The sequence below is a fragment of the Leucopleurus acutus genome (genome assembly GCF_964270905.1).
Source record: "Leucopleurus acutus genome assembly, chromosome: 6".
Taxonomy (NCBI): Eukaryota; Metazoa; Chordata; class Mammalia; order Artiodactyla; family Delphinidae; genus Leucopleurus; species Leucopleurus acutus.
The window spans coordinates 36,864,542-36,888,623 of record NC_139149.1 but is presented as its reverse complement, the minus strand read 5'-3'; the positions used below and the strand labels follow the sequence as shown (position 1 = coordinate 36,888,623).

General features: G+C 34.2%; 1 protein-coding gene across 2 annotated transcripts in view; it reads right to left on the bottom strand.

Annotated features, from left to right (window-relative positions):
* Positions 1 to 24,082, bottom strand: part of ACVR2A (activin A receptor type 2A) — an 88,748-nt gene that overhangs the window by 32,890 nt on the left and 31,776 nt on the right. The window contains exons 1-4 of one of the 2 annotated variants that reach the window (XM_082841319.1): positions 5,002 to 5,080; positions 4,263 to 4,345; positions 1,438 to 1,547; positions 1,086 to 1,240 (exon numbers count right to left, since the gene is read on the bottom strand). In XM_082841319.1, coding sequence (XP_082697445.1) covers positions 1,086 to 1,240; positions 1,438 to 1,486 — 204 coding nt within the window. In that variant the 5' untranslated portion in view covers positions 1,487 to 1,547; positions 4,263 to 4,345; positions 5,002 to 5,080. Of the gene's footprint in view, positions 1 to 1,085; positions 1,241 to 1,437; positions 1,548 to 4,262; positions 4,346 to 5,001; positions 5,210 to 24,082 lie in introns of those variants that run through there. The other variant, XM_082841318.1, reaches the window with a different exon arrangement.

The window sequence follows — 24,082 nt, the reverse complement described above, 5'->3', positions numbered from 1 at the left end:
CACATCTTACAAAGATTACAGGGATCAATGATCTAATGCCAACAGATTGCTTCAAGCACTGAGAAAGGAATATGTTATGTAAATAAAGCTTAAAGTGAAGAAGTTGTTTTGGTCATTATATTATAAGACTTTACCATTTTCTTCTACCAAGTTTTAACCATTAATCCTAGTGGTATTAGAGAAACAAAGTTAAACCAAGAGATCCAGAAGGCTGAGGTAATCTGATCTTAAGAGTCAAAAGAAACACAAAAGAAACACAAAAAGACATCTCAAGCAATTAAACCAAAAGTTATCACGTTTCCTCTGCCTGTAGAATAATAACTACTTATATTAAAAGTCCTTGTAAAGCACTGAATCAGCTCCAACTGTCCACATGACAGAGAGTGAGGAAAACTTCATGAATTTATTCTGACTACCTACCCACCACACCTATATTTTCAGATATATTCGGTGTCAAGGGAGGGAGAATCAAGGGCATTAAAAAAGTTTTCAGACTTCAGTACACGTTTGATATGCTGCAAATAAAAATATATACACTTGGAACTACAAACAACACATGATGAGAACTGTTGCTCCTCTTCCCAGAACAAGAATTTTATAGATATATCCTCTTGATGCCTTTGTGAAACTTCTCTACCCCACGTTCTTAGTTACCTCACTGGGTCCCTCACCATGGTTAAAAGGATTTTTTGGCAAGTAGTTTTGAAAAAGACACAAAAACTTAGGAGTGGAGGAGAAAATAGAAGGGAAAGAAAGAGCTATGATATCACTTCTCCATCATCAATTACTTCTTAAGAAAGACAGCAGAGTATATCCCACATTTTAAAGTACTATGATGACAGTAAAACTCTCCAAAGAAGAACAGGAATGGGAATACTCTTTATTCTACTCCACTTCAACCCTTAAACTTAGGACACAGCAAATTAATAAGTTTGCAAAATTAGCTATAGTTTCCATGACAATAAATATTCAAAAATTAACCCCAAAGGAAAATGATTTGTAACAATCTACTGTGGTTTCACCACAGTAGTATTTCTTTAAAGTGTAAAATCTAAAACAACATAAAGTACAAGACAATAACTTACTTGAGTTGGAACAAGCACAGGAGGATAAGCCATCTTATGATGCCTGTACACCCAAAATGCACAAATGACAATCCCCGCAATTAGCATAAGTGGCACCAAAGAATAGAGCAAGATGTTGTAATAGGGTGGCTTTGGTGTAACTGGATTTGAAGTAGCTGTGGAAAAGAGGAGGAAGAAAACCACTCAGATTTGGTCGACAAAATTTCACAATAAATATTTATTATAGCATCAAATTTTAGGAGAAAAAATAAAGAGTAGGAGAAGATGGGAGTAAATTATTCCATCAACACAAACATGCTTTGTTTTCAGTCTACTAGTTGAACAGACGTATGCATTTTCCCTGTGAACTTACGCTGTGTGACTTCCATCTCCGGAAAATAAGAAAACCTTTCATTACACATATTGCCTTCACAGCAACAAAAATATACTTCAGGGCTATCTTTTTTTTCTATACAATCAGTCCTATAAACAAAAAGAGGAGAAATAATTAAAATCAACATTATTACTCTGAATCTACAATAGGTGTTTTTCTAAAGTTCTCAGAGATAAAATAATGAATAAGTCATTTATAGTCAACTTTGAGATTTTTATTAATATTCAATAATCAATTCTTAAAAGTCAAAAATGTTCCTTGAATCCTATTATTAAATCTCATCAGAAAAATAAATCAACAGCTGATTTTATAACAATCACATTGGCTCCTTGAAACCACTTCTTTAATTTGGTTGTTAATGATCAATCTAAGGCAACCATCTTTTTAATTGTTTGTTTAATTAGTAGAAAAGCTTGAAGAGGAACATAAAGCCAATGAAGAAGAAATTTGGTCTAAGGGTACTTTTACTCACAGGAAATATAGCTTTCCCATTTTATGAATACAAAAACTGAACACTATATATAAAAAACTGTATGTGTACACATATAAATACATACCTATACGCCTATGTATACATATAAATACACAGGCACAAAATAATTCGTGTTCATATCTTGTGGCAGAACATATTTCAACATCAGAGACCTAAACCAGGCTTGGGAATTAAGCCATTTTTGCAGGAGATTTAAATTCCCTGAACACAATGAACAGGGTTAAGGATAAGCAACAAGAGCAATACGTAACAACAAACATACAGGCCCTAGTAACTCAAAAAACTGACTGGAGGTGGGCTAACTTAAGGGGTAGGGGGAGGCAGTCTTTTATATAGGACCTGAATTACTGAAAAGATAGGGATTTAGCATCTAGATTAAATCCTAATCAACCACTAAAAAATTAGCTATAGCTAGTTTTTAAAATCAGATATTGAAATATTGCTAATAACATCAGGTAGATTTAAAGACACATTACAAATAAACTGTGAACTTTTATAATGGCTGTTAGAATAACAAGGTTGAATTTAACTCTAAAGGGAAAAGCTCAAGAAATTTCAGGGAGAAGGCAATTTTAATAAAATTAAACTTTGAAATAAAATCTATACCAATGTCTATGTAATAGAAAGTAAAGGACAAATGAAAGCTAAATTTCTAACAATTTATAAAGAAAAATTTACAAATTTAATATTTAGAATCATGAATCAAATCATAGGTTAACATGATTAAATACCTAGCCTAGTTAACTGAAGTAAATTATCAATACTTTTCACCATTCAATTTCATTCTTTTTACCACTGTCTTTTCCTCCACACTTCGACATTTCTTGAATCTTCTTTTTCTTTTTCTTATTTATGTTACTACCTTTAATATTTGTTTTTTAATCAAATTCAGAACATAAAAGCAGAAATTCACATACTTTTAAATTGGCATTTAACCCCTAGAAACAAAGCTGATGTAGTAATTATCACTGTAAGAGCAGGCATTTGCACTGAACAACTCACTCACATTATCGAGCAAAGTATAATCTCCAGTAATACTGGTTTTAGGTGAGAAGCACAGTAGCATTTTACAATAAAAAGAACAGGGATCCCTGATTTCAACTAATTAATAAAGACAGTTTTGAATAAAGATGACCTCCAAACCTCATTTTTTCCCCAACTTCTTCCTCAATTTTTCTTTTTTTATAAATTGAGATATAATTTGCTATAACATTATATTAGTTTCAGGTGTACAACCTAGTGATTGGATATTTGCATATATTGTGAAATGATCACCACAGTAAGTCTAGTTAACATCTCATCACCACAGTTACAAATTTTTTTTCTTGTGAATTGAACTTTTAAGATTTACTTAAAAGTTGCCAAGTTCCTTAGCAACTTTCAAATATACAATACAGTATTATTAACTATAGTCACCATTACATCACATCCCCCATTATATCCCCAGGACCTATTTGTTTTATAACTGAAAATTCAAACCCTTTTGACTCCCTTCAACCATATGCCCACCCCTCACCCCCGGCCTCTGGCAACCACCAATGGTTCTCTCTATATATGGGTTCTTTTCTTTTTTTTCTTTTTCTTTTTTTTTAAAGATTCCACATACTAGTGAGATCATATGGTATTTGTCTTTCTCTGTCTGATTTATTTCACTTAGCATAATGCCCTCAAGGTCATCAGTGTTGTCGCAAATGGCAAGATGTTCTTCTTTTTTATGGCTGAAAAACAGTTCATTGTATACATAGACCATATTTTCTTTACCCATTCAACCACTGACAGACACTTAGGTTGTTTCCACATCTTGGATATTGTAAATAATGCTGCAATAAACATGGAGGTGCATATATCTTTTCAAGTTAGTGTTTTCGTTTCCTTTGGATATATACCCAAAAGTGGAACTGCTATTTTTAATTTTCTGAGGAACATCTATACTGTTTCCCTAGTGGCTCTACTTACTCTTTCATAACAGCAAATATCACTTAATTATCACCTCTGTTAAGAAAGAAGCTAATAATCAGAAATACAGCTAAAATGTATAATTACAGAGTAATAATCCCCGGAAAATTCAAATATGTAGAAGTATATCCTAAATATATACCTAAATGACCATTTTAATTTTCACCAAAAGTGGAGCTAATTCAATTTTCATGAGTTTATTCAACACATTTTACTACTAATCACATATGTCCAATCAACCACAGATTCGTGGTAATCTATTAAAGCCCCTAAAAGTGGATCAGGATGTAGCTAGAGTTCCGTGAGTGTATTAGTTATTTGGCTCCAAAAAGTCTGGTTATCTAGGATTCTGTACCTTCTGCAGTCATCAGCACCCACCCTCAGTGAAAATCCTGTGGCCCAGGCAGTTTAAGTGATCGGCCAAACATCTAGGGACACCTTGCAGAAAGATCACAGGCAGTCAATGACATATCCACTATATTTTATTTCCAACAGAATAAAACAATTTAAACAAGATTTTTTAAATAAAATGTAGCTTTCTATGAGAATTGTGTTAGTTCTGATGTAATTCTGAATGTCAAGTTAAAATGTCTCTTGGGATAAAGAACAAAGGCCTACTCTGCAAGGAAATGTAGTGAGATCAATTTCTTCCAGATACATAAAGAGGGAACTAAAAGGAAATTAAATACTATGATTAAGCTTTATTCTCCTTCAGGATAGATTTTCAACAGATATAGTCTCTCTTAAAGCAATTTTAAAAATCCTTTTTCCTTAAAATTGGTGTTTAAAAAAAACCTATAACCCTACAACATAAGGAAAGAAATGTTTCTTATCTAAAGTTCTCACTACTTGATAGATTATTCAAAGTATATTAAAGATAAAACATAAACATGCTATATTTATTTTTTTACTTTAAAATATATATCTTGTCATTACAACATGTTATAATGGTCTTCATAATCCCATCTTAAAAAAGAAACATTTAAGTGAAAATCCATGCATTGATCTTTCTCCTTTTAAAAAAACGGGGGGAGGGAAATGGAGGAAATGAAAATTATTCAACACTATCATAAAAAAATAAAATGTGTTCTTACCTGTCATAGCAGTTGATATCATCCAGCCAACAACCTTGCTTCACTATTTCAATGGAACCAGAAATATTCTTCCAGGTAGCAAAACAATGCCGCCGTTTGTCTTTGTCACCATAACAGGATTCAACACCAGTTCGATTGGTTCTATCTCTTTCCCAATTAGCATTATAGAAAATACACTCCTGAGTTTCTGATCTACCAAGTATAGCACCTATAAGATAATAAGATGACAACTTTTAATATAACTGTATTTGTTCCTAAACAGATCGTCTCGTCTCCCAGTATATGAAACTTCAAATCTTCCTGAAATGTCAATAATTTACTGCCTTACTAGTGTTATAACATTGGGTTCAGGTTTCCAGGTCAATCTCTGTACTTTAAGTATAATAAACATAATAATAAAAAGCAACCACATATATCACAAGGTTTCTCTGTAAAAGGCCAGTTTCACTTAAGAATGTCCTTGATGGAAAGCAGTACAATTGTTAATTTTTTAAAAATCTTGACCCTTGAGTAGACTTCTTCTCAATATTCTGTGTGACAAAATGGGAACTAACCAAAAGCACTGCTGCTACACACTGAAGTACAATGATTGCCTCCAAAAAAGCCCTTGCATGATTGAGTTGTGAACTAAACCAACCAAGGCTATTCAGACAAGTATTTGGCAGAAATGTTCCCAAAACGAACCAAGTAAACCTGTTATTTCAAGAAAAACACCTGACAGTATGCACTGCCAATAATAAAATATGAGTTTTCAAGCAAAAGTAAGAATTTTGGAAAATTTGTATTTACCACCACAATTAGCCTGACACCTTCCCAATACTTAAAGAATTTCTGATGAGTGGTGATATTAACAAATGTGACTTTTAAATACAGAATAATGAGATGTGCCAATATTCAGAAAGTCTATATAATTCAGAGAATCAATATTTTCCAAGTGAATTATGTATGACGTTTGAAAAACACTCATGGGCAAAAAATCCATACAAAGTTCAAGACAGCCAAGTAGATTTTAACGTTACAGAGGACAAAAAGTTCATTAGCGGTTTCAGATTCCACACTGTAACTAACTTTTAAGAAACTATCTCTTGTCTTACATGGAAAAGCAAGGGAACTGGAATACCCAAAATAATTCTGAAAAAGATGTACAAAACAATTCATACTGTTTGTTTTTTCGTTGGCCGCACTGCGTGGCTTGTGAGAGATCTTAGTTCCCCACTCAAGCATTGAACCCGGGCCATGGCAATGAAAGCGCCTAGTCCTAACCACTGGACCACCAGGGAACTCCCCATATTACTTGTTTTTAAGACTTTTACTAAAGCTTCGGCAATCAAGACAGTGTGGTCTTAGTGAAAAGACAGACACACGAACCTACAGGACAGGACAGAGAATCCAGAAATAGACCCATACACATACAGTCAATTGATACATAGCAAAGGTACCAATGCATTTAGCAGAGAAAGTCAACAACTGACGCTGGAACAATTGAACATCTATATGCAAAACAAAGAACCTCACCTCATATCAACTCATAGCTCATGCTATATACAAATTAACTCTAAACAGATCACAAACTCAAAATAAAACCTAAAACTATAAAATTTCTAGAAAAAATGAAAAATATGGTGACCCTAAATTATGAAAGATTTCTTAGAACACAAAACACATGAGCTACAAAAGAAAAAACTGGTAAGTTGAACTTCATTAAAATTGAAACTTCTCTTTGAAAGTTAAGGAAAAAAATTCAGACTGGGAGCAAATACTTGCAAAGTATATACCTTAAAAATAACTGATATTCAGAAAATATAAAGACCTCTCACAACTCAACAATATGAAAACATACTACCCAATTTCTAAAAACTGAACAAGAGATTCAAAGACATGCTTTATCAAAGAGATATGAACGGGAAATACTACATAAAAAGATATTCAATATCACTAATAATCCACAATTATCTTAAAAAAGGATTAAAATATTCCTCACTTTTCTAACTATATATCTGTGTATGGCCAAATTTCCTTCATATCAAAACAACACAACAGATTGTTGTATCACGAACTGAGTGGAAAAAACAGATATAAGAATCCAGTTGGGGCTTCCCTGGTGGCGCAGTGGTTGGGAGTCCGCCTGCCAATGCAGGGGACACGGGTTTGTGCCCCGGTCCGGGAAGATCCCACATGCCGCGGAGCGGCTGGGCCTGTGAGCCATGGCCGCTGAGCCTGCGCGTCCGGAGCCTGTGCTCCGCAACGGGAGAGGCCACAACAGTGAGAGGCCGCGTACCACCAAAAAAAAAAAAAAAAAAAAAGAATCCAGTTGTCTTCTACTAAAACAATTATAAAGAGATCTGTAACAATTTCACTAATTTTTTTGTTGTCTTGGAAAATATTTTTCATAAAAACCTATTCTTTTGTTAACATATAATGGATTTATTGTCACTTCTAAATAACTTTTTTTAAAATTTTCTGCCTTAATTTCTAATATGATGAATACTTACAGATACAAACCACATAAAAACTCTTTGGGGTAAGTCTAAAGAAGTTCGGAGACCAAAAAGTTTGAGAACTGCTGCTCTACAGTGCTCTAGCACAGAGATATAATTATAAGCTGATAAAATCTGTGGCAGTAATGGTGCTGTGGACTCCTCAACTACGGAAGAAATAATAGTGTGAGCGGACACGTAAACTATGGCTGGTAACTCTATGTCCACTGTATTTTATAAAAGAAGGGCTGCTACTACTATTCATCTGTATATAAACAGTAGCCATTTTGTAAATTATTCCTTTTCAGAAACCTGTTGAAAATAACAGCAAATTAAGTTTCCTCCTTTACTAAATAACCACAAAGCAATCATACTCTGCCCACGTTATCTCAAAACAGGGGATGGCAAACTTTTTCTGTAAAGGGCCAGAGAGTAAATATTTTAGCTTTTGCAGGCCATATGGCCTCTTTCACAACTACTCAATTCTGCCATTGTAGCACAAAAGCATCCAGAGGACAGTAAATGAATGAGCATTGTTACATTCGAATAAAACTTTATTTACAGTGAAAATTAAATTTCATGTAATTTTTACATGTCACAAAATACTATTCTTTTTTTGATTTTTTTTTCCAACCATTTAAAAATGTAAATATCATTCTTAGTTCACAGGCTGGATTTGGCCCACAGGCTGTGTGGTCAGCTACCTCTTCTTTTTTTAAAGATTTTTTTTTTTTTTTTGATGTGGACCATTTTTAAAGTCTTTATTGAATTTGTTACAATATTGCTTCTGTTTTAAGTTTTGGTTTTTTGGCAGTGAGGCATGTGGGATCTTAGCTCCCCGACCAGGGATCGAACCCACACTCCCTGCATTGGAAGGTGAAGTCTTAACCACTGGACTGCCAGGGAAGTCCTGGTCAGCTACCTCTTGAAACAACACCCTAATTTCCACAGTCTAGCTAACCTGCCTTTCGTTTGTTTTGTTTGTTGGGGAGGAGTCTTCTGTGAACTATCACTTGTGTAATTCATGTTAAAAACCACTATTAATTATTTTTAATTTCCAAAAGAAGACTCCATTGAAGCATAGGAACAACACTTGAACTAAATAAAACTGACCTCCCAAAAAAGAACATTGCCTATAAAAAAATGCCAAATAGGTTTTATCTTTGGCGTCAATTCCAATCAATTAAGAGTGGCTGCCAGGAGCCATGTACTGAGAAAGATTTTGAGGTAAAGGGTTTTGAAATTAGTATAGAAGGAGGCGGGAAAACATCAGTATCTTTTCTTTGCCACCTCTGGTCTTGAAAAAAGATAAACAAATGACTGTTTTCTTTATTTCTTTTAATACTTCTTTATATATATATATATTATTTATATATATATATATTATATATATATTATATATATATTATATATATATTATATATATATATTATATATATATTATATATATATTATATATATAATATATATATATTATATATATATTATATATATATATTATATATATATTATATATATATTATATATATAATATATATATATTATATATATATTATATATATATTATATATATATTATATATATATTATATATATAATATATATATATTATATATATATATTATATATATATTATATATATATAAAATATATATATATTATATATATAATATATATATATATATTTTTTTTTTTTTGTGGTACGCGGGCCTCTCACTGTTGTGGCCTCTCCCGTTGTGGAGCACAGGCTCCGGACGCGCAGGCTCAGCAGCCATGGCTCACGGGCCCAGCCGCTCCGCGGCATGTGGGATCTTCCCGAACCAGGGCACGAACCTGTGTCCTCTGCATCGGCAGGCGGACTCTCAACCACTGCGCCACCAGGGAAGCCCTACTTCTTAATATTTAATGGTAAGTTAAGATTTCAGATGATTTTCTAGATCTAGACTATCACTTGATTGATATTATCCATAGATAGAAAGAAAACTGCTTAATGGGGAAAACTGACAATCTTGCCACCCCCCCTCCTCAAGCTGATTGGGTAATCAGTCTCTATCCATCACGTCTCCAACTGACCACTAAATATAATAACATGATAATTATAAAAATAAACCAAGTTATATGTATTTTTATGTTAAGCTCACATAGTGACTTTAAAGGTGTAGTTCTAAAAAGGATGACAAAAGTTACCTATATTTACTAGTTTTTAAGAGCATCTTCCAATTTAAAATTTTCTGAAACTTTAAATTTCTACCATAGGTTTATTCTATCAAGGTAATTCCAAATAGTTAATATGACTTTCAAAAGAAATAAATGAACATAAAAGGTCTGTGTGCAGGGTTTATTATAATGCTTCTTAACAAATGATGGGCATCAGAATCCCCTATGTGTTTTCTTGAATTCATGTTTGAGTGCCATTTTGTATGCCCCAGGAATGAGTAGTTGAAAAGTACGTGGGGGGCAGCAGGAAAATATATAGATGTATAGATATTGTACGTATGTTTTCTTTTCTCCTTTTGGCAAAGACCCACTGGTGATCTAATGTTCCTCCCCAGTGAAGTACCACTGGCTTAGTAGACTGTGACCTGAACTTGGAATTTAGTTTACAAACTGTGACCTTGAACAAGTTACCAAACCTTTCACAGCTTTGTTTCCATATTTGATTCAATTTCCCTAATAAATCCATAATTATTATGGATAATTCCACAGTTTCATAACTCACACTCAGGCAAGTTATAGCAAATCAGTAAGTCTAGTCACAGAATTTAGTATCAGAATTATTTTAGATAATAGTTCTATTACTAAAGTACTGCTTATACATAATGACTCATACTGACCATTTCATTTTTCCTACCATTTAAGAAAGAAAAAAAAAGAAATACACAGGACCTGAAATTTGTTAGAACATTTGGCCATAAAGTAGGCCTGTAAAACTCATACTCAAAATCTGAAATACGCCTCCCATGAGGAAAAAGTAAATTTTACCTACTGCAACTGCATCTGAGGACAATTAGGGTTTTGTTTTTTGAAAGCATGAAGTATTAAAATAATCCACCAACACTAATTTTACACAATCTCTTCCAGAAAAAGATGAAGAGGGACTACTTAACTAATTTTCTGAAGCCAGTATTACCTTGATACAAAAACCAAAGACAGAACAAAAAAGAAGAGGGGTAATACAGACCAGTATCTCTCACTAACTTAGATGTAAAAGTTCTCAAGAAAATTTTAGCAAACAAAATCCAAAACTGTATTTTTTTTAAAGTAATACATCACAACCAAGTACAATCTATTCCAGGCATGTAAGGTTGGTTTGATATTCAAAAATCAGTAAATGCAATCTGCCAAATAAACAGGCTAAAAGAGAAAAATCATATGGTCTATCAGTGTAACAGGAATAGATAGAAACTCCCCCAAAGTCACAAACAGCACCTACAAAAAAACCTACAGCCAACATCATACTTAATGGTGAAAGACTGAATGCTTTCCCTCTAATATTAGAAACAAGGCAATAATGTCTACTCCCACCACTTTTATTTAACACTGTACTGAAAGTTTTAGCTCTTGCAATAAGGCAAGAAAAAGAAATTAAAGGCATACCGATTGGAAAAGAAGATATAAAACTGTTTCTATTTGCAGATGAAATGACTGTCTATTTAGGAAATTCCAAGGAATCTTCAAACAAAAAAAATGCTAGAACTAGTGAGTGAGTTCCGTAAGATCACAGAATACAAATCAACACACAAAAATCAACTGTGTTTCTTTATACTGACAATGAACAAGTGGAACTGAAATTAAAAATTAAAAGTACCAGTTACAATTGCTCCTAAGAAAATAAAATACATATAGTCTAATAAAACATATATAGGATTTTTATGATGAAAAGTTATAAAATGTTGATGAAAGAAATCAAAGAAGACCTAAACACTTGGAGAGACATACTGTACTCATGGATTGGAAGAGTCAACATAATAAAGATGTCAATTTTCCCTAAACTGATATATAGGATTAATCCAATTCACATCAAAATCTCAGCAAATTTCTTTGTAGACACCTAAAAGAGCTTACTAATGTGTTGAAAAAGAATAATAAAGGGACAAATCACTCTTCTTGGTGTTAAGGCTTACCATATAGTTGCAGTAGCATGACAGTGTGGTACTGGTGGAGACAAAGACACAAAGAGCAGTGGAACAGATAGAGAACCCAGAAACAGACCCATACGAATATGCCCAATTAATTTTTAACAAATGAGCAAAAGAATTTTAAAGGAGGAGAGATAGCCTTTTCAATAAATGGTACTGGAACAGTGGACATGGTTCACGCAAATATTTCTTAAATGCCCTCCCCTTTGCAATCTAGCTAACAGTTTCTGAAAGCCCAGCTCTTGCAAAAAGCCTCCCAGGCTAAATCTCACATATGTGACAATTTTCAAGTTTTCTCATCAGAACTCCTCCTTCCCACAAAATGCACACTACTTGCAATCCAATATAAAATATTTTATATTTATTCATTGTTTTTAGTTAGTTGTCTATATAAGTCCTTTCATACATCAGAATGCTATTGGATCTAAGACTGTCTTACTCGCCCTCCAAACATAAACAGTACTTAATGAATGATTAAAATGTGATGTGACAACTGAACTTTAAAAATCCACCAACTAGGGCTTCCCTGGTGGCGCAGTGGTTGAAAGTCCACCTGCCAATGCAGGGGACATGGGTTCGTGCCCCGGTCCGGGAAGATCCCACATGCCGCGGAGCAGCTGGGCCCGTGAGCCATGGCCGCTAAGCCTGTGCGTCCGGAGCCTGTGCTCCGCAACGGCAGAGGCCACAACAGTGAGAGGCCTGTATACAGCAAAAAAAAAAAAAAAAAATCCACCAACTACTACTGCACCCCCATCTCCTTTGAAACAGATAGATGGAATTAAAGAGTCTTTTACAATTAAGAATTGTATTAATTTCTTATCTGATTAAGATGACACTGTTTTTCACGGTCCTGTGACCAGCCTCATCCTATCACAATTTTCCTACGGTATGCAACCAACATTAAACAGAAAGAAAAGAACTGTTTTGACAACTTACAAATCTGAGGCTCACTTCTGGGAAAGTATTTTAATGCTGTCTGAAACTATCAACAAGTCATTGAGAACACAGTATAAACAGGCTACTACTGAATGCCTTCCCTAACCTTGTGCCTCCCAAAGGCAACTTAGTCTGCTAGGAAGGGTTAATGAAGTTTCAAAAATAATGAAAAGCAATTCTTGTTTTCCCTTCACATGTCACTGCTTCCCACCACTCTAGGGGTAGAACACATGTCCAAAGAGAATCAGCTACGGAAGGCAGATCAAACTGAATGATGCTTTTAATCAAAAACACTTTATAGTACAAATAAAATAAAATAAAATTGTATCAAAACATTGATACAACCTTCATGCAACCCTCAATATGACAGATACCGTAATTTTCCCCAATGAGGAGATATTTTAAAAATCTTTTGACCAATTTGAAATATACAAACCTTTCTATATTTGTATGAAAAGCCTAATGTATATTTATTTTAACTCATTAATTTAGTTTTATGAATGTTTTAAAATCATGAAGCACAAAACTTTTAAAAACAATTTTGTTCAAACTTCACATACGTCTTTCAACAAGTGTCATCTCATTACCTTCTTTTTGAGTCATTTAAAAGTAACAAAACTTGAATTATCTTCATTTCCATTTAAGTTGTTTGAGAAACAGTACTTTTTGAAGTCATATAGAATATTGTCACTGGAAATGTTCCTCCAAGCCACAAACTTCCACTCCCATAATACTAAGACACTGTTTTTTTCCCATTGTTCTATAGGTATATATTGTGATGTTCATAAAGTACTTACAATATTGCTCTTAAAAGTGAGATTTTAAAGGCTTTTTTTTTTACAACCTTTGTGAATAGTTTACAACAAATTATGATAGTTAATCAACCCTCCCAAGAATAATTTCTTATCTGTTTGAACTCTTTATTCCCCTTTTCCCTCAGGAAACTTCCATAAAAATTCAAAACTAGCACTGACTGGCATCATTTCAAGCCTGTCTTCTACAAACATTATTCTTCTATTCAAAATAAAATTATTGAGCAGGAGCCTCAAAATATTAAAAACTTTGCAAAGTCTCAAATATAAAATGACTTTTTCTGGGAATAATCTTTGAAGAAAACTTTGCTTTTATGTTGAACATATACAGATGAAAAAAATTGATCATATGCTTGTACTGTAAAACACCAAGATAAGGGCTATAAATAAATGCAGTAGGACTTTGGAGATGATAACCTGGACCTCCACTAGACTATGAGCTTCCAGAACAAGCCCTACTATCATTGCTGTATCAGCAGTACCTGGCACAGTACAGGCACTCAATAAACATGCACTAAATCAATCAATTAACAAGGAAATGAAAAAAGAAGGTTTTATGGAGGAAAGGGGACTAAAGCAGGACTATTAAGGAAAGAGACAGAACTGAGCTAAACAGAGACAGAGAAGATCAAGATCAAATAAACAGGGCTGTGGTTAATCAGTGTTTGACAAGATTGCTTTCACTAAACATGAACGTTCCATATTCTTCAGTATTGGGTATAATCAAGGCAGATGTGCAAGACATCAAAAGTTAAGAATAGAAGTTATATTTTTAAGATTAACCTGAAAATCAGTAAACTGTGTTGAAATGGAAGGAAACTCAGCAAGCCATACTAACTACCCAATAAAAACCAGGAGTCTGTAATATCCATGCTTATCAGATGGCCACAGGTATCAAAAGGACTGGCAAATTAGGATATGGAGATCAAGTTTTTGCTTTATACAGTCTCCTATTTGGTCTAAGTGTAAGAAAGTAAGATATAAGTGACCTGAGTTAGGTATCTGGTTGCTGATAAATGTTTAGCTTACATCATCTTACAAAATAAAGTTTTATTCTATATATATTTACCCTATGTTTCCCTTTTTTGCTAACTCTCTTTCTGATGTTATGTTCTTGCTGTCATGAAAGGTATGTATTGTCCGGGATAAGCAAGGTATCTTCAAAGATAAGGCACAACAGAAAAGTGGTTTTGCCTATAGCCACAAAATGTGTGGGCTACCTATAAATGCCCAGATCTCAAGACTGAAATAATTCTATGCAGTTCTCTGGCACTCATTCAAAATACAAATTACATCAAAACAGGTACAAGCAGATACAAGTATTACCTAGACCATATAAAACAGGTTTCTGATATTAGATGTTCATTTTGGGGGGAACAGGGAGATCACGTTGACTGCAGCTAGAGGCCAATACTCCCATCAGAATAAATGGACTATTTTTTCAATTGTACAAAAGCCAAAACTGGGCATAAACTTAGAAGAATAAGAGATAAAGGTAAATTCTCAGAACAGACATCCTAAGATAGATTAAGGAACCCCCCCCCACACACACACACAAAGTAGTTTCTACTAAAAACAACCTACAAGTCTCAATTACTCTGAAAAGACACTAGGTACATTAAGGGGTTTTAGTGCTTCATTTACTTGGGAAAATGCAGGCTTTCTTTTAGTAAATCATCAAACTCTGATGTAAAAACGGATCACTTCAGCTGCTATGAAAGTAATGTGAAATATTACCCTTGAGGAACCAGCAGTATTAAGAGTGAGAAACTTAAAAAAACAAAACAAAACAAAACAACTCATCACAAAGTTTTCATCAAAGTAATAACATCTGGCAACTTAAAACGAGCAACTGAAGAAAATCAGCAATACTTATTAGAGAAGTTTTAAATAGCAGTACACTTCTATTAAAGGACAAGAATACAAACTGAAAACTCAGTATATTAAATAACAGCTATATCACAACTAGCCTTATTTTAAAAATCACCAATGGCCTTCATATTTATAACTAAGATGCTTAGTACTTAGAAGAGAAGAATCTAAAATTCTTGTTTATTACTTTTATGTGTTGTGTAATTTCTTTAAAACTCATTTAAATAATTTGTTTTTATGCATCTATAAACACATCAAAGGTCTTCTGGTATCCTTTCTTTTCTATATTAATAAACATCACAGAAGTCACCTTCCCTATTTGGCTGCCCTGGGCTGTTTTTAAGTATTAGGAAAAAAAGTAAAGTCCACAATGTCCCAAAAGACTTCTGATAAACAAGTTAGAAATATGAGGAAGGAGAATAAATTTTCAAATAAAATTTCTGGATGGCAATGCAACATTTTAGGACCTGTCAATCTAATTTTTATTTTTATTTTTTTAAACTAAGCACCTTCCTACCACCAAACAATCACTTCCAAAGGAAAACACAAACACTTTCTGGCAATTTTCCCAGAAATTTTTTTTGCCTTGCCTGTTATACTCAGTACTATCAGTCTGACAAAACAGTTCAAGATTCTGTCCACCTAGCTAAAGTAATATAAACTAAAAACAGAACTTATGTTGTATAAAATAAAAATATAAACACTGTACGTTGTAACACTAGACAGTGTGTGCATACGTGGGTGTGAGAAGGAGAATAAAAGCAGATGTCAACATTTAACCACTGGTTATCTAAGGACTCCTAATGTTAATTCCTGACAAATTACTAAGATAACCGCCTAAAATGTATTCTAACACTGTTAACTCGTAAGTGACTGATTTTCCTCATATAGGTCCAAAATAAGTATATATCTACTTTTATACAGACCAGGGTTTGAAGAAAACATAAATTTCTCAAACCTCTCTCTTAAAAAGCCTTGACAAAATTTTAGAGGCCCAAAGAGAACACCAAATTTGAAATAGAATTTCCTTTTATAAAAGAGGCAAGCAAAACCTCTGTAAATAAAGCCCTTACAAATTTTAGTTTTTAATTCACTTAATTGTAGGTCTAGTTCAATACAAAGAGATTTAATAAGAGTTACCAGATCATGAAATGAAAAAAGGCAAAATATCAACTCTTAATTTGGAAATAGTTCTCAAACAACTGAGAACACAGTTTGATTATATTTAGTAAGTTTTTAAAAACACATATATTTACCAGCTTCACTCTTAAGAAACTACTGATCTCTTAGCTCTTAAAAAATTAAAATACTCAGTTAATTTTCTATGATATTTCTATAACTATTACCCCACCCTCCAAAAATGAAAGATTCATTTGCTACTTAATTCATAAGAGAAACGGGAAAGCCCTTAAAATAACCCTTTTAAAAAAATCCCTAAATCACAACAATACAAAACATGCACCCTTCCTCTAAAACCCAGAGAAAACTAAGCAAAAATTTCAGGTAAACATTCTAAATCAAATGAATATTTGATTCTAGGTTACAGTTACTGGCCTCTTGTGTAAAATTTGTAAAAGCTGTATTTGTAAAAGTCATGTTTGCCCATTTTAAAGATAAACATATCCATCTAATACCTTTCATCCGTCTCTACCTTTCTGTGGAGCAAAATTTTTAAAGAACCTCATTTTTTAAACTCTTCTTTAAGTACAGAAGATGCTCTACCCCTGGCTTGTTCAATGAAAGATGCTAACTTAATCTGTGCTGAATTACTAAACACTAAATAACAAAAGACATCCATTATAAAGTTCTCCCCCAAAAGAAAGAAAAATTTCTTTAAAAGTAACATCTTTACACCTTTAAACGTAACCGTTCTCATTCTCTTAAGGAATGACTTGACATCTTTTTAGGCAGAAATATACTTTAAGTTGGTATATTTGGTTGGTAGCCTGGAATAAAAGCATTGATTTTATCATCAACCACCAAAGAATTTCATTTTCCTGAATACATAAAGTTTATATAGAATAATAGGAAACAGGAAAAGAGCAAACCACAAAACTCCAAATTTGTGATTCAACTGACTAGAACCTGGGAACACATTTAAGATTACTTTTCTAGGACAGTCCAAGAAAACCTGGCAACTTTCCAGACCTCGACCTCCCTGTGCCTTTTTAATAATTAAAGGAGGGGGGCGGGTAATGGTTGTATGAAAAGACCTGCTTTCTTCTAATTTTAACCAATATAAGTAGGCTTCTTATAACATTATGAGGGAGAGATTTCTACAAACAAAGAACAAGAAAAACAGAAGCCCAATGTTTTCCCCCTCACAAATTAGAAAATTCCACCCTTCTACCCCTCTGCCCCTTGGCGGGACACTTTTAAAGTCTACTTTGGTGACACACTACATGAAATCTTAAGAGGACATTATGTCTTTCACACAGGTAGAGCATCTTCCACATTCAACAAATATATAGTGCTGGTAAGGCATTTTGATATTTAAGTACTAAACAAAATAGTAAAAAAAAATATTTTCAAAATTTGAGATATCTTTAACCTCAACCTGGGAAAAAGAAAAAAATGAGTCCTAATTTTCAAAACAAGACACTAGAAGTAGAAAGCAGGAGAGAAACTTACAAATCTTTAGATATTTCTGAACTTCAATTAAGGCTTATTCTAATTCCTCCTGTAAGGTAAAAATGGGAAGGCACGAACGATAAATAAATGATCAGAAGGTCACAAAGACTAGGGAATTTCAAGTATGCTTCTTTAGCAATGTATTTTATTTAAAGGAAAAAACTCATGTTATTGCCTCTAAAAAAGTAGGATTTTGTGTTGGAACTGAATTTGGAAGATAAAAAGATGACTAAAAAAATATAAAATTTGAATGAGATATCCTGACAGCATACAAAAGAGCTCACTAGTCATCACTGCTTGGTATTACAGAACTGCCACACCACCAACTCCTTATTAGTAGACAGGTAGTACAGACACCTTAGAAAGCAAATAAACCCTCTATACAGGCCTTCATACTAGCTATAAAGAAACCATACTTTCATACTAGCACCCTTAAATGAATAAAACAATAAAATAATGTTACCTAGCTTGTCAAATGAAAATTTATAGATAACTGACATCAAAAAAAAAAGAGCAAAATAATTTGGTCATAAGAAATCAAATTGTAAAAAAATCTAAGCTAGTTTTTGAAGGCGGTGAGTGTCAGCGGAGTAAGAAGGTTATACTGCAAGTTATACTGCAAGTCACCAATCTCTCTCCCTGGGCTAGGGCAATAGCCTCCCTAACTGATTTCCCAGGTTCCACTTTTATCCTATTCAAACAAAATCAAGTCACTCCCCCACTTTAAAGCCATTCAATGGCTTTCCACTACCCTTGGCCTTAAAATAAAATTTGAACAAATCCTATAAGGTCTTCCACAGTTTGGCCTCTGCCCAGCCTTAATTCACACCAGACAAGCGAAGTTCTTTCTTGGAACATCAAACTCCTTCAGGCCTTGATACATTCTTTCTACCACCGCCTCCCCATCCCTAACCCTTTTTAATGGGTGAGATACTGGAGTGGAGTAAGCATTGAAAAAATGCTTGGAAAAGTTTAATAAGAGTTACCAGATCATGAAATGAAAAAAGGCAAAATATCAACTCTTAATTTGGAAATAGTTCTCAAACAACTGAGAACACAGTTTGATTATATTTAGTAAGTTTTTAAAAACACATATATTTACCAGCTTCACTCTTAAGAAACTACTGATCTCTTAGCTCTTAAAAAATTAAAATACTCAGTTAATTTTCTATGATATTTCTATAACTATTACCCCACCCTCCAAAAATGAAAGATTCATTTGCTACTTAATTCATAAGAGAAAAGGGGGAAAGCCCTTAAAACTAATAACCCTTTAAAAAAAATCCCTAAATCACAACAATACAAAACATGCACCCTTCCTCTAAAACCCAGAGAAAACTAAGCAAAAATTTCAGGTAAACATTCTAAATCAAATGAATATTTGATTCTAGGTTACAGTTACTGGCCTCTTGTGTAAAATCTGTAAAAGCTATATTTGTAAAAGTCATGTTTGCCCATTTTAAAGATAAACACATCCATATAATACCTTTCAACAGCTACCAAAGTTGTTTTAGATGTTGGCTTGTCTGAATCTTATAAAAGAGTAGCAGGAATAGTAAAAAACAGATTAACACACTCATTCTTATTTAATATTACAAAGTATATTCTATCTAAATCTTTCATGTTTACAATTTTAAAACATTTCCTTCAAATCTCCTCTAAACTTGAAGAAAACATTTTTTTCCTGAACACTTTAATAGACTTGCTATATTAATACTGCCCAAATCTAACAATTTTGTTCTGTTACTTACCACAAAAGAATTATTAATAGTATCTCAATAAAATTTTCCCTCCACAACTTAATGGAACAAAATATATATACTACAGGCAATAATTTTTACTATAAGTATTCATACTTCTCTGTACAGGCATACCTCGGGGTTCGGGTTCCAGATAACTGCAACAAAGTGACTATCGCAATAAACCAAGTCGCACAAATTTTTTGGCTTCCCAGTGCATATAAAAGTTATGTTTACACTATACTGTAGTCTATTAACTGTACAAAAAGCATTGTGCCTGAAAAGACAGTGTACATACCTTAAGTAAAAAATACTTTACTGCTAAAAAATGCTAACCATCACCTAAGCCTTCAGTGAGTCATAATCTTTTTGCCAGTGGAGGGTCTTGCCTTGATGTTGATGGCTGCTGACTGATCAGGCTAGTGGTTGCTGAATCTTTGGGTGGCTCTGGCACTATCTTAAAATAAGACAACAATGATGTTTGCCACATCAATTGATTCTTCCTTTTATGAATGATTTCTCTGTAGCAGGCAATGCTGTTTCATAGCATTTTACCCACAACAGAACTTCTTTCAAAATGGGAGTCAATCCTCTCAAACTCTGCAGCTGCTTTATAAACTAAGTTTATACAATATTCTAAATACTTTGCTGTTATTTCAACAATCATCATAGTGTCTTCACCAGGAGTAGATCCCATCTCAAGAAACCACTTTCTCTGCTCATCCATAAGAAATAAATCCTTATCCATTCAAGTTTTATCATGAGGCTGCAGCAATTCAGTCACATCTGCAGGCTCCACTTCTAATTCTAGTTCTCTTGCTAATTCCACATCTGCAGTTACTTCCTCCACTGAAGTCTTGAACCCCAAGCCCCTCAATCTGTGAGAGCTGGAATCAACTGCTTCCAAATTCCTGTTAATGTTGATATTTTCACCTCTTCCCATGAATCACAAATGTTCTTAATGGCAGCTAGAATGGTGGTGAATCCTTTCCAGAAGGTTTCCAACTTACTTTGCCCAGATCCATCAGAGGAATCACTCACTATCTATAGCACCCATGGCCTAATGAAATGTATTTCTTAAATAATAAGACCTGAAAGTTGAAATTACTCCTTGATCCATGGGCCACAAAATGGATACTGCATTAGCAGGCATGAAAACAACATAATCTCATTGAACATCTTCATCAGAACTCTTGGGTGACCAGGTGCATTGTCAGTGAGCAGTAGTATTTGAAAGGAATCTTTTTTTTTTTTCCCTAAGCAATAGGTCTCAATAGTGGGCTTAAAATATTCAGTAAACCATGCTGTAAACAGATGTCCAGGCTTTGTTGTTCCATTTATAGAGCACATGCAGAACAGATTTAGCATAATTCTTAAGGTCCCTAGGATTTTCATAATGGTAAATGGCATTGGCTTCAACTTCAAGTCACCAGCTGCATTAGTCCCTAATAAGAGAGTCAGCCTGTCCTTTGAAGCTCTGAAGCCAGGCACTGACTTCTCCTCTCTAGCTATGAAAGTCCTAGATGGCCTCTTCTTCCAATAGAAGGCTGTTTTGTCTATACTGAAAATCTGTTCTTTAGTGTAGTCACCTTCATTCATTACCTTAGCTGGATCTTCTGGATACCTTGCTGCAGCTTTTACATCAGCACTTGCTGCTTTCACCTTGCAGTTTGATATTATGGAGACAGCTTCTTTTCTTAAACTCAGGAACCAACCTTTGCTAGCTTCAAACTTTTCTTCTGCAGCTTCCTCACCTCTCTCAGGCTTCAGAGAACTGAAGAAAGTTAGGGGCTTGCTCTGGATTAGGCTCTGGTTTAAAGGAATATTGTGGTTGGTTTGATCTTCTATCCAGACCACTGAAACTTTCTCCATGTCAGCAGTAAGGCTGTTTTGCTTATCATTTGTGTGTTCACTGGAGTAGCACTTTTAATTTCCTTCAAGAATTTTTCCTTTGCTTTCACAACTTGGCTGTTTGGCACAAGAGGCCTAGTAGCTCTTGGCCTATCTCAGCTTTCAACATGCCTTCCTCACTAAGCTTAATCATTTCTAGCTTTCGATTTAAAGTGAGAGATGTGTGACTCTTTCTGTCACTTAAACACTAAGAGGCCACTGTAGGGTTATTAATTGGCCTAATTTCAATATTGTTGTGTCTCAGAGAATAAGGAGGCCCAAGGAGAGGGGGAGAGATGAGGGAACAGCTGATCGGTAGAGCAGTCAGAATACACACAACATTTAACAATTAATTTTGCCGTCTTGTATCGGTACAGTTTGTGGTGCCCCAAAACAATTACAACAGTAACATCAAAGATCACTGATCACAGATCACCATACCAAATAACAAAAAAGTGTGAAATATTGTGAGTACTACCAAAACTTGACACAGAGACACGCTGTGAGCAAATGCTGCTGGAAAAACAGCACCGCTAGACTTGTTCAACGCAAGGTTGCCACAAACTTCCAATTTGTAAAATATGCTATATCCATGCAGTAGTTAAGAAATTTGGTTTTCAAAGAGTAAAAGAGCAGCATGATAAATGTAGCACTAACAGTTTTCATCAAGTATCAAAGGAAGAGCAGAACATAGACATTCTAGACTAGTCTCCTTCAGAAAGCTTTCATATAAACCTCTATAAAGCACACTACTCATAGTTAGTCCACAAATTTTATCACCTTCGCTAATATAACTTGCATTTGAAATGTCATGTTTACATTGAAAACAAGGTATGTCTACTACAACAATAATCAATAGCTGGTAAGATTTCCTATCTAATGAATGATTTTTTTGTGTGTGTGGCTGCGACACGCAGCATGCGGGATCTTAGTTCCCTGACCAGGGATCGAACCTGCACCCCCTGCAGCAGAAGTACACAGTCTTAACCACTGGACCGCCACGGAAGTCCTCTATACGAATGATTAAACTATTTTCTAATAAGCCACCACCTATATACCCCATTAACAAAACCAGAAAAACTCCTCTTTACTTAAACTAATAGTAAAAGTAAATTTTTGCGTTCAGGAGTATGACAGACAACCTCGGAAATGTAGAACTGAAGAAGAGTAAATAAAGTTAAACTATTTACTTTTAAATCTGATAGTGGAAGGGGGTTAACACATTGATACATCCTTGCTTATGTCCTAATAAGTTCAGTACGTTAAATGTCTTAAAAAGAATTGTTGGGCCCACCCTGAGTGCCATTCCACCATTTTTTCAACATCCTCCCACCCAGAAATGTTTATATCTACTATTTTCTTAAGGAACAAAGATCCACAGAACCCTAACAACTATCAGGGCTGTTCCCAGTCTTTTATTTGTGAAACATTTAAACATGAGGTTAAAAAATTCTTATTAGTAAGCCACTGAAAGATACCAAAATAAGATTCAAAAAAGTTCAAATATAGGGCATTTTCCTCCAAGTTAAAAGCTACTTTTCCAGTGCCAGAAACTAATTAAGGACACAGCTGGCCAATGTGTAGGTTTAGGGCTACCCTAGAAATGGAAAAAAAAGCAAAGGAATTCAGAGACACAAAAACTTCAGCAATAATGCTACTGTTGTTGCCCTTTTTCATACTCAGTGATGTATTTGTGCACTGATGAGATGGAGAAGGGACAGGAGCAACCGGAGATAAGAAAAGGATGGAGATAAAAAGCAGTTGAAAGGACATGGGGAACAACTGCAACCATCCGAGTTGTTCTCTGTTAAGCAGCTGGCTGGCTGGTGACTCAGGGGTCAACAATTCTAATCCCTGGCCTTCACTGAATCTGAAAACCAATTCCTGGTGGAATTTACACACCCTCTTCCCATTTAGCACTTATACCCACCTGCCCCAATTTTCAGTGAAGAACAATTTTGCTTTTTAAAAACAAACTAAGAACAGGGAATGACTGCAATAAAAGTTTGAGCCCAACAGGAACTTAAGTATCAATAGGTATTAAAAGCCTCATAAGTCTGATTAAGAGAATGGAAGTGATAAGCTGATGAAAATTATGTCCTAGGTGCCACAAAATCTATGATCTCTCCTTAACATTAGCATTTTTCAAATATAAATTAGCACTTACAGCATATACTTAACACTTGAGAAGAGGTTTAGGAGTAAATACCTAAGAGAAAAGGCAGCAGCACTGGTATAAGTAAAGAAAATGGGTTTTATCAAACCAATTTTTAATTTTTTACTTAGTCTGGTACTTAGGAATTTTAAACCTGTAATAAGCGATTTCATTAATTATACCATACAGTAAAAAGGGAAACCAAGAAGCCAGGGTAAGAGACAAAAATTGAGATATATTACAAGAAAAACAGAAGTAACAGTGATTGAGCAGACCGTTTAAATAAGAAACAGGAAAAAGGACCAAAAACTGAGGATTGTTCATGGGAATAAAGGCATTTAATCAGTTCAAGAGGTGAACGCTAGTGTTGCAGATCATGCTTGCAGGAGCACAGTACTAGGCATACAATAAAGCTCAACAGCTTTTCTAAC